This window comes from Symphalangus syndactylus, chromosome 5, assembly GCF_028878055.3.
Source record: "Symphalangus syndactylus isolate Jambi chromosome 5, NHGRI_mSymSyn1-v2.1_pri, whole genome shotgun sequence".
In the NCBI taxonomy this organism is placed as follows: Eukaryota; Metazoa; Chordata; class Mammalia; order Primates; family Hylobatidae; genus Symphalangus; species Symphalangus syndactylus.
Window position 1 is genome coordinate 25861268 of NC_072427.2, and position 11473 is coordinate 25872740.

The 11473-nt window shown below is 38.7% G+C and overlaps 1 protein-coding gene across 2 annotated transcripts; it reads left to right on the forward strand.

Annotated features, from left to right (window-relative positions):
• Positions 1 to 623: 623 nt before the first annotated feature.
• BCL2A1 (BCL2 related protein A1) lies at positions 624 to 11198 on the forward strand. Of its 2 annotated transcripts, none has more exons than XM_055277503.2 (2): positions 624 to 1245; positions 4353 to 10904. In XM_055277503.2, exons 1-2 carry the CDS (start codon positions 826 to 828, stop codon positions 4410 to 4412), a joined length of 480 nt encoding a protein of 159 aa, XP_055133478.1. In that variant the 5' UTR covers positions 624 to 825; the 3' UTR covers positions 4413 to 10904. The 2 variants fall into 2 exon arrangements, with proteins under 2 accessions (XP_055133478.1, XP_055133477.1); XM_055277502.2 differs by lacking the exon at positions 4353 to 10904 and adding an exon at positions 10916 to 11198 and having other exon boundaries at positions 678 to 1245.
• The last annotated feature ends 275 nt before the right edge of the window (positions 11199 to 11473 follow it).

The window sequence follows — 11473 nt, forward strand, 5'->3', positions numbered from 1 at the left end:
CGTGAGCCAACGCGCCCGGCCTTGCAAAACATTTTCATCACACAAAAGAAAACCTTCTACCCATTAAGCAGTTAATCCTCCCTCTCCTCAGCCCCTGGCAACCACCAATTTGCTTTCTATCCTATGGATTTAACTATCTGGATATTTCATAGAAATAGAATCACATAATGTATGACCTTTTCTGTTTGGCTTCTTTCTATTAGCCTAATGTTTTTGAGTTTCATTCCTGTTGAAGCATGTATCAGTTCTTCATTCCTTTTCTGGGATGAATAATGTTCCATAATTTATTTATCCTTTCATCTGTTGAACATTTGAGTTGTGTCCACCTCTTGGCTATTGTGAATAGTGCTGCCATGTACATTCGTATGTAAGTATTTGAGTATCTGTTGGGTGTATACCTATGAATGGAATCGCTAGGTCTTTTGATAATTCTGTATTTAACTTTTTGAGAAACTGCCAACATTTTCACAGGGATTGTACCATTTCACATTCCCACCAGCAATCTACAAGGATTCTAATTTCTCCACATCCTGCATTTAAGACTTGTAAAGCTGAATTAATCACAGGATGAGGAAGTGGCCTCTCTGAAACATTTTCCTCTTTCACATTTTAAACTTTCTCTTTCATACATGACATGAAACACAGCCTACGCACGAAAGTGACTAGGAGGAAGGATATTATAAAGTGATGCAAACAGAAATTCCACCAGCCTCCATGTATCATCATGTGTCATAACTCAGCCAAGCTCAGTGAGCATTCTCATCACCTTGCCTGAACAGCTTCAAGGTGAGCCAGCTCAAGGCTTTGCTCTACACCAGGCAGAAGATGACAGACTGTGAATTTGGATATATTTACAGGCTAGCTCAGGACTATCTGCAGTACGTCCTACAGATACCACAACCTGGATCAGGTCCAAGCAAAACGTCCAGAGTGCTACAAAACGTTGCGTTCTCAGTCCAAAAAGAAGTGGAAAAGAATCTGAAGCCGTGCTTGGACAATGTTAATGTTGTGTCCATAGACACTGCCAGAACGCTATTCAACCAAGTGATGGAAAAGGAGTTTGAAGATGGCATCATTAACTGGGGAAGAATTGTAACCATATTTGCATTTGAAGGTATTCTCATCAAGAAACTTCTGCGACAGCGAACTGCCCCGGATGTGGATACTTACAAGGAGATTTCGTATTTTGTTGCAGAGTTCATAATGAATAACACAGGAGAATGGATAAGGCAAAACGGAGGCTGGGTATGTGTGATGGAAACATTCTTCATTGTTCTTTACTGTGAAATAGAAATTGAGAATTTCCTTGCTAGTTAAAACAACAACAAAACACCTAAGAATACTATTTTCCTTGGGTGGTTTGTTTTAATTTTTAAAATAAAAGTATACTTTCTGGCTTATTTCCAATGAATTCTTGAACTTGAACTTTATAGTTGGAAAGCACTTGTGTTTCCAGTTTTTATTCCTAACAGTATAAATTACAGTAGTGAGGTTTGGGGACTAATAAAGCACCTCTCTCATGCGGCTTCACAATCAGCTGTGCACACACTCTCATCTAGTACTTAGCTTTTGCTAGGGTTGTCATGACAGTACAGACAGTAAAGAAATTTCTACAATCAGTACAGAAAGTTGCCATTAGATGCTGTTAATTTTAGGTATTTATGGGTTGCAAAAGACAGGTGTAGATTTTTGTTAGTTCATCGCTTACAAATTGGTGTTTTTCAGTTTACTAATACATAACAAATTGTAACATATACTAATATATAGCAAATTACATTATATATAATATATAACAAATTATTACTAATAATAAATTCTGGGCTGTTAAAGTTTGTTGATTAAAACATAATGTACTGTATGACCAGCGAGAACCTTTATTTAAGTATTTTCAAATAAAAATTCACTTTATTATCAGTGCCTCAAAAAGCCAAGACTGTAGAGGCCTGTGTTGAAACTCATGTTGGTAAAAAGCCTGACACAGCTGGATGTATATGGTTTCCTTTATATTCCAATACACTTAATAATTATTTTTTTAAAGCACTTAAGTGTTCATTAATGCTCTCTCCAACCCCTAATTCCTGGCCTTCACCTCTCCCAAGAGGTAACCACTGTTAACAATTATTTTGCATGCAAAACATGCCTACTGAATCTATCCATAGAAAATAAACAATACTTCTTTGTAAAAAATTTTTTGTAAAAATAGTTTTATGTAAAATGTATATGTATGCTTATGTATATGTTTTACATAACATATATGTTATACCATATAACACATACTTTTTTTACATATACACATAAATTTTTTATGTATACATATAAATTTTGCATACATATTTTTACATGTGTATATGTAAAAATAGTACATGATACTAATGCTGCCAGTTATTTTTTTACCTGGAGTTATTTAAAATAGTATTATTAAGAGTGCTGTGCATATTCTGTTATATGTAAATGCTCTAGAGTATCTGGCCATTTCTAGAGGTTATTTCGAGTTTGCTATCACACACAATGCTTCACTGAATATCATTTTACATAAATCTTCCCTTGTGTGTGTGTGTAGTTTTCTAGGGTGGATGTTGGGTTGTAGATGCTGGGTCATGGTGTACGTACATTTTTTAATTTGTTAGGTCCTTGCCTTCCAAAGTGGCTCCACCAAGTTACACTCCCATCAGCAGCTTGTTAGAGTATCCCACGGTTCCCCCTACCCCAGCTGACTAACATTAGGTTGCTGCAATTCGTCATAATTTTCTTAATTTGTTGGGCTAAAAATACAGAGTTTATCTTGTTTCAATTCTCGTTTTCTTGATTTCTAGTAAGGTTAATTTTTTTTTTTACATTTTGAGCATCTTTTCATATATTAACTGATCATTTGTAAATGTAGGGAATTGTCTGTTTACACCCTTTGCCCATTTTCCTTTTATTTTGTCTTTTTCTTATTGATTTGTAGGAATTCTTTGAATATTCTGGATACCAATTATTATTTTTATTATTGTTTAAATTTTTTGAGACAGAGTTTTCGTTCTTGTTGCCCAGGCTGGAGTGCAATGGTGTGATCTCAGCTCACTGCAACCTCTGCCTCCTGGTTTCAAGCGATTCTCCTGCCTCAGCCTCCCAAGTAGCTGGGATTACAGGCGTGCGCTACCACACCCAGCTAATTTTGTATTTTTAGTAGAGACAGGGTTTCACCATGTTGGTCAGGCTGGTCTCGAACTCCTGACCTCGGGTGATCCTCCCACTTTGGCCTCCCAAAGTGATGGGATCACAGGCGTGAGCCACGCACCCAAATTATTTTTATGTATGTGGCAGATATCTTATTTATTTATTTATTTATTTATTTTTGAGACAGAGTCTTGCTCTGTCACCCAGGCTGGAGTGCAGTGGCACCATCTCGGCTCACTGTGGCAGATATCTTTTAGTTTGCTGATTATCCTTTAAAGCTAATGATGTCTTTGGTCATTATAAACGTTTAAAAGTTTGTTGCAATCAAATTTATTGATCTTTTACTTGATGCCTTTTTCATTTTGTTTAAGGCCTTCCTGCATGATAGAGCTTACTGCAACTACTCCCCTTTCTCAATCACCTTCTTCCTGGAACTTAGTTCTTTCTAACTGAGCCTGACTGAGGCTGGGCGAAGCATGTGAAATGTTTTGTCATGTTTTCTTCCGGTTGGCTGTGGGAGGCTATACTTGAGGACTGGTGGAAATTTCAGCTGCACTGTGTAGATTTCAGGTGAAGGCAAACGTTCTCTAGCACAGAGGACCACAGATGAGCCTGCAGAGAAATACTCTACTAGTTTGCAGGCTCTGTGTGGGTTTGGATTGTATTTCCAACCCTTAGCATAATACTTGGAACACACAGACAGTGAATAAATATTAGTTAAAAATTTAACTTTTCCGTAATAAATTTTGTGAGCTCCTGGAACTCACTGTTAGCAAGAGGTGTGGAATTGTCTCTGAGAATTTTTAGTAGTACCCTCATCTTTCAAGGGTGGTACAGATGTAAACATGAGTGTGGCCGCATGAACCTCTCCCGAGTGTAGATACAGATAACACATTGCCTGCACATGCACACACTCAGCCTTTCTCAAGTTTCCAAGCTCTTTTTTTTTTTTTTAAAAAAAAACACCTGAATAGTTCAGGTTGTAGACATGAAATAAATACTCTTGAAAATGTCATTTCAAAGCAATCTCCGTGCTGCTTTCCCAGCTCAGATGAGACATTGATTCTGTCAACGATAGGCAGTGCTTTTTTGAGTCAGTTCAAACTGGCATGGAAAACTGTTATCATCTTTTCATAGTAATGTTGACAAATCTGCTCAGATGAATGAATTTACTCTTGAATGATTCATTTCAGGGGAAATGGCATAATCACATGCCTATGCTGGTAGAGTCAGTGGCCCACAAGAAGAGGTAAGAGTAGAGGAGACACTTACAGCTTTATCAAGATGTGAGCACATACAATCTATAATTTAATTAAATGTTAAAATTGACCAGAGACTTTATGAAAACTTTGAATCAAGAATGCGGTATGTGCCGGGTGTGGTGGCTCACGCCTGTAATCCCAGCACTGTGGGAGGCTGAGGTGGGTGGATTACCTGAGGTCAGGAGTTCAAGAGCAGCCTGGCTAAGATGGTAAAGCCCTGTCTCTACTGAAAATACAAAATTAGCAGGGCCTGGTGGCGGGTGCTTATAACCCCAGCTACTTAGGAGGTTAAGGCAGGAGAATCACTTGAACCTGGGAGGCAGAGGTTGCAGTGAGCCAGGATTGTGCCACTCCAGTCTGGGCATCAGAGTGACTCTATCTCAAAAAAAAAAAAAAAAAAAAAAATCAGTATGTGAGCACAACATAGATGTTCAGAGCACCAACTCAGAATCAGACAGACCTGGCTTCATTTCTGGGCTTGAGTGCTTACTACCTGTGTGAATTGTACAAGTTGCTTAACTTCCCTAACTCTTGTTTCCACATCTGTAAAAACAGGAAAATATTGCGACCTATGTCCTGGGACTGGTATAAGGATCAAATTAGTTAATATATGCAAAGCACTTGAAACAATTCCTGAAAATGAGTACTCAATACTTAAGTTTAGGGTTGTGGTTTACCATGTAAAACAGATCCCCTAATGGGAAGAAACAAGACTGCTCTGTCAGTAATGGGACTCATAATCTCTTTCGTTATTCTATTTCTCCTTTTTATCAGTTGTCTTCCCTTCCTTCCTGCCTTCCTGCCTTCTTTTGTTTGTGGCTTCTCATCTCTCTTTTTGTCCTCTTCCACATTTACCATGATTTCCTCCTGTCCCCTCTCCTAATTTGAAGTGCTGAGAAAGGATGTGCTCTCACAAGATCTGATAGGAGAGCTAGTGCCATTTGGCTGCCTCCAGCATTCATTAGGAAAGGATGGTTCTTAAAAACCATGAGTACGATCATGAGATGAAACTCGTGTCTCTTCCCTTGGGATCACCCTTCCTTTTGAACCAGGTGGATCTTCTTACTTCCTCCCCCTTCAATGAAGCATTCTCCTCTGCATATGCTGGGGGAGTAGAAAGAATGCTTGGCACTCAGCTCCACATGGAAGAAATCATGTCTACTTAATGCATCACTGTGTACCTCATGCCTAGCATAGGGCCTATTGCATAGAAGGTAACAACAATGTTTGCTGATGGAATGAGTCAACGAACCAACACCGAAACTGGAGATTTGAACTCTGGTTTTCTCACTCACTAGAGGTATAACCTTGGGTAAATTACTGAGGTACTCTGAGACTCAGATTCCTTATATAATGTATATAATAATGTGATATGACATATGATAATTTATTATATATATAATATTTAATGAAAACAATCTTACCTACCTTTAAAGGAAAGCTAAAGGATTATAAAACACTTTTTGTAAAACAGTGCTTTCCAAGCTGTCAAATACTATGCAACTACGAGGGTTATGTGGGAAATTCCAGGAAGTTTAAATATGTAATTCTTTGCCCTTCTGAAAGTAGGATGTAGAGTCAGAGTTGGTGCTTTCCCAGTAACCACCACTTTAAAGGTTGGGTCATAGAGTTAGGCCAAGAGGTTTTTTTTTTCTTTTTTTTTTTTTTTCTTTGTCATCCTCTTACTCTAAATAATAGTCTGGTCAATTTGAGGCCAAATAAATGGGCACACAGAGGCATAAGATGATTAACTAAGTGTTCAGTTTGGCAAAGCCATTTCCAAAAGGTATAAAGATCTAGCAGCAAGGTGATACTATCTCCAGTATTCATATATATCCTTTGATTAAATAAGTTTTGGGGTAAAATTTTCTATTTCTTTTGAATTTTTACTTGAGATTTTAAAATAATTTAGTGAAAAATAAAAGATCCTCAAGTCAGGCAGAAATGCATGATACTGACACAGGAGTTAGAGAAAAGCACCTCTCCCGAGGGGCCCCTCAGTCAAGCTCTCTTGAGTGCTAGTTCTCTAAGCTGGGGAGTCAGCCTGGACTTCTGTCTCTCATAGCCCACATCCATCTGTCAGCAAATCCCCCTGGCTGCCCCTTTGAAATGCTGTAGTCCCCTGTGCATCTAGGCCACCTTCCTCTCTCACTTGACTCTGTCAGTAGCCTCCTGCCAGACTCCATGGTTCCATCCTTTATCTGCTATAATTTGTTTTCCACATAGCCCCCACAGTGATATTTTTAAAACTTGAGGGGCCGGGCGCGGTGGCTCACGCCTGTATTCCCAGCACTTTGGGAGGCCAAGGCGGGCAGATCACGAGGTCAGGAGATCGAGACCATCCTGGCTAACACAGTGAAACCCCGTCTCTACTAAAAATACAAAACATTAGCTGGGCGTGGTGGCACACGCCTGTAATCTCAGCTACTTGGGAAGCTGAGGTAGGAGAATTGCTTGAACCCAGGAGGCGGAGGTTGCAGTGAGCGGAGATTGTGCCACTGCACTCCAGCCTGGGTAACAGAGTGAGACTCTGTCTCAAAAAAATAAAATAAAATAAAAACTTGAATTAGATCATGTCTTGGCCTAATCATAACCCTCCAAGCTGCCCCTTTACCCTGGGAACAAAAGCACAAAATCCTGACTGGGGTCCTCAAAGCCCTACATGACCTAGCCTCTCAAATCTCATCTTCTATGAATCCCTCCAAGCTCTCACAGCTCCAGCCTCCTTGGGTAAGCTAAGCACATTCCACCCTCAAGGCCTTTGCACTTGCTGCTCCCTCTGCCTGGAATAATTTTCCGCCAGAAGTTTGCCTGGCTTACTTCTTCCCTTTGCTAAAGCCTCTGTTCCAAGTTTGCCTCCTCAGAGAAGTCTTCCTTGATCACCCCAACTGAGAAAGTACCACTGCCACTCTCTGTCTCCCTACCCAACTTTAGTGCCTTCATAATAGTTTTCATGACTAGACATCCCATTGCATATTTGTTTGCTTATCTGTTTATTGTCTGTGTCTGCCATGAAAATATAAGCTTAGTGAGGGCAGGGATCCTGTATGCTTTCTTCACCACTGTGTTTCCAGTGCTTTAAATGGTACCTGGCATGTGGCCAATGCTCAATGAATATTTCCTGAATGAATAAATGAATAATAATATTTAGAGAAGTGGGAGTAACATAATGGTATTTGCCTGTATTTTTTTTTTTTTTTTTTTTTAAACAGGGTCTTGCTCTGTCACCCAGGCTGGAGTGCAATGGCGTGATCTTGGCTCACTGCAGCCTCGACCTCCAGGGCTCAAGCAATCCTCCCATCTCAGCCTCCCGAAGTGCTAGGATTACAGGCTTGGCTGCCTGTATCTTTAAAAATTCTGAGGTTGTGATTTTCTTTGGACTATTGATACAGTATATTATTTTATGCTTTAGGTTTTCTTGTAACCAAGGTACCTGAATTTAACAAACTATCACCATTCCCAGAAATAATAAAGCCTGAACAATTCTTATTTACTACTACATTACTGATAGGATATTGAATCCTTATTTGTATATTTATTTTTATATAATGGTTTTAAGATATAAATAGCATCATTAAAGAAAATATATTTGAAAATAACATTTTTGAAAGGAAGAAAAATCACTCCCATTACCCTAACATATCCACATGCGGACATTGTATGCAATTATAATTAGGGCGTACAAGAGTTTTTTCGTGTGACGTATTATAAATATTTTCAACACTGTCTCACATATTTCGTGTTAACATTAGGTGTTAATTTCTAATGTCTACAGAATATTCCATTAATTTGTTATATCATAATTTGCTTAACCAATTCCCAGTTGTTAGACAATTTGGTTTTTTTGAGTTTTCCCCTTTTAGATATAATGCTTCAATAGTGCAGCATGGGTATGCTTTTCTGGCGCCCCCTACCCTCCAATATTTTAGAAGACTGCCTCATGATAAATTTCTAACAGTGGAATGACTGGTTCATAAGATGTGTGTATAATTACAATACTCTAGCATATTGGAAAACAAATTTTCTTTCCAAAAGTATTATATCAGTGGAACAATGTCACAACAAACTTAACGATGTGGGCGGTACTATTAATAATTTTTAGGTTTGATAGGCTTAAAATAACAAAGCGAATTTAATAGGTCTAAAAAACAATAAGACTGTGTTAAAAGTACATTTTTCAACTGCCATTAGTGTTTTTCCCATATACTTGTTAATGATTTATATTTCTCTCTTTAATGGTCTTTCCCCTTTAAACTATTAAGGGCCTGAGGATTTTCTGTTACATTTGAATGAACTCTTTCATGCTATATGTAAATATTTTCCTAGTCTATTGTTCTTTTAATTTTAATTTTTCATAGTTTAAAAAAATTTTAGGCCGGGCATGGTGGCTCATGCCTGTAACCCCAGCACTTTGGGAGGCCAAGGAGGGTGGATCATGAGGTCAAGAGATCGAGACCATCCTGGCCAACATGGTGAAACCTGGTTTCTACTAAAAATACAAAAATTAGCTGGGCTTGGTGGCATGTGCCTGTAGTCCTAGCTACTTGGGAGGCTGAGGCAGAGGAAGAAGAATCGCTTGAACCCAGGAGGCAGAGGTTGCAGCGAGCTGAGATCGCGCCATTGCACTCCAGCCTGGGTGGCAGAGCAAGACTTTGACTCAAAAAATAATAATAATAAATAAATTTTAATCCCCATCTGGCTGAATTCATCAATTTTTTCTTTGTTCACTGTCCTTTCTTTAGACATTGATGTATATAAGATGATACATTATGACTGCTCAATAATAATAGACAATGATTGTTGTCATAATAATAAAAATCACGCTGGGTGCGGTGGCTCACACCTGTAATCCCAGCACTTTGTGAGGCCGAGGTGAGTGGATCCCATGAGGTCAGGAGTTCGAGACCAGCCTGGCCAACATAGTGAAACCTGGTCTCTACTGAAAATACAAAAATTAGCCGGGCATGGTGGCGCACGTTTGTAGTCCCAGCTACTCAGGAGGCTGAGGCAGGAGAATTGCTTGAACCCGGGAGGTGGAGGCTGTGGTGAGCCGAGATCGCACCACTGCACTCCAGCCTGGGCAACAGAGCGAGATTCCATCTCAGAAAAAAATAATAATAGTAATTTCAGAGGGCCTCATTGTACTTGTGAAACATGGGGTTTATGAAAATTCTAGCAAGGAGAGTAATGAAGTGGATACCTCTTGGGAGTGTATGGGAAACTATGAGTATGTACTGGCAGGAGGGAAAGAGGAAGAAGAGAGAGGGGCAGTTTCCTTCCTCTGTCAAGGCATGACAGCACGTCTCAGAGCACAATGCACACTTAACACGTAGGCAGAAAATGGCTTTCTTAGGCAATCTTTCAAATGGAAAATCCCCCTGGCTGGTGGTACTTATCTGCTCTGCCAGTGATGCTCATAAAATGATTCCAAGGCACCGCAGAGCTCTCAAGTCTCTCCCAACTGTCAAAGAGTTATGCTTGGTTTACATTTCAATATTAGTTACACTAGGCTCTGAGCTACTTGCAGGCATTTGTAACCCCAGGTTCTGAAACCTGTAAGATGAAGACGTAAATGTTTGCCAGATGACCATTTGAAAAAATTATTTTAACAATTTTCTAATTCTTTTGGCACTTGTTTGGAAATGTATGGAGTGGAAAGAAGTAGGGTGTTCGCATTCTAATCCAAGTCCAGGCACCAAGGGGTTGGCTAATCTTAGATAACTGATTTTTTTTCTGGGAATTGATTTCCTCATTTGTTAAAATAAGGGAGGGCTTCAGGCTAGATGACCTCAGAGGTACTTTTCGGTGAGGATTATTTGACTACAGATTGTAAATTAACTAAATAAAATGTCCAGTTAATTGAGTTATCCTATATTTTTAAAACTATGTCCGATCACAGAGAGTAGATTATAAAAGAAACTATCAATCTTTTCATAGCTTCAAAGGTATTAGTTTAATTTGGATTTACTGTGAGTTCTCATGATTTTCAATACAATGCAGTTTACAGTATAATTCATATTACAAATATAAGTGCATTGAAATCAGTGTTGGACAATTGAACAAGAACAAGAAAAAAAAAAAGGCTTTCTATCCTCTAGAGCTGTGCTTGCTGTCCACTATGGTAGTGAAATGTGGCTAGTCTGAATTAAGATGTGCTGTTAAGTACTAAATACTCATTGGATTTCGAAGGTTTGTTATGAAAAAAGAATATCTCATTAATGATTTTATACTGATTACATATTAAAATAAAAATAACTAAATGTATCTTAAAAGTTAGTTTTATCTATTTTTTTACTTTGTAAAATATGGCTACAAAAAAATTTAAATTACAGATGTAGGTCACACTGTATTTCTGTTAGATGATGCTGCTTAAGAGGGGTAGAAGGGGTAGAAGATTAACTATTTGCACTATTTAAATGAAAATATTTTTGCTTTTTATTCCAGCATACTTAATCTCCAATGATTTTTAAAATGTTAAATTTATTCTCTCATAGGAAAATGGCTTTGTAAAGAAGTTTGAACCTAAATCTGGCTGGATGACTTTTCTAGAAGTTACAGGAAAGATCTGTGAAATGCTCTCTTTCCTGAAGCAATACTGTTGACTAGAAAGGACACTCCATATTGTGAAACCGGCCTAATTTTTCTGACTCTTATGGAAACAATTGCCAACACATACTTCTACTTTAAAATAAACAACTTTGAAGATGTAACTTGCCCTTCCAGAGTTATGGAAATTTTGTCCCCATGTAATGAATAAATTGTATATATTTTTCTCTATATGCCATTTTGTCTTAATTTCTTGGGTCTGGCTGGAAATTCAGCCAAAGGGTAAAGCTCAACACAGGAGACAGGCAATGAATTATGGGATGATGACCAGGAAGGCGGTGTCTTTTCTGCCCCACTGTAGACTCTTTCAGGTGTGCCCATTACTGAAAAGTCCTTTTCTGTGTCACTAGGCTAGACTGCAGACTAGACTGAGAAGCAGACTCAGGCTAGAAGCAGACTGAGGCTAGAAGCAGACTCAGGTCGGCTTCCCTCTTCCCTCCTTCCTT

Bases quoted from the DNA above. Each gene is read 5' to 3' on its own strand.
- BCL2A1 (XM_055277502.2), top strand. From the start codon at position 826: ATGACAGACTGTGAATTTGGATATATTTACAGGCTAGCTCAGGACTAT. The intron at 1,246-10,915 runs GTATGTGTGATG...ATTCTCTCATAG, and splicing joins TAAGGCAAAACGGAGGCTGG to GAAAATGGCTTTGTAAAGAA.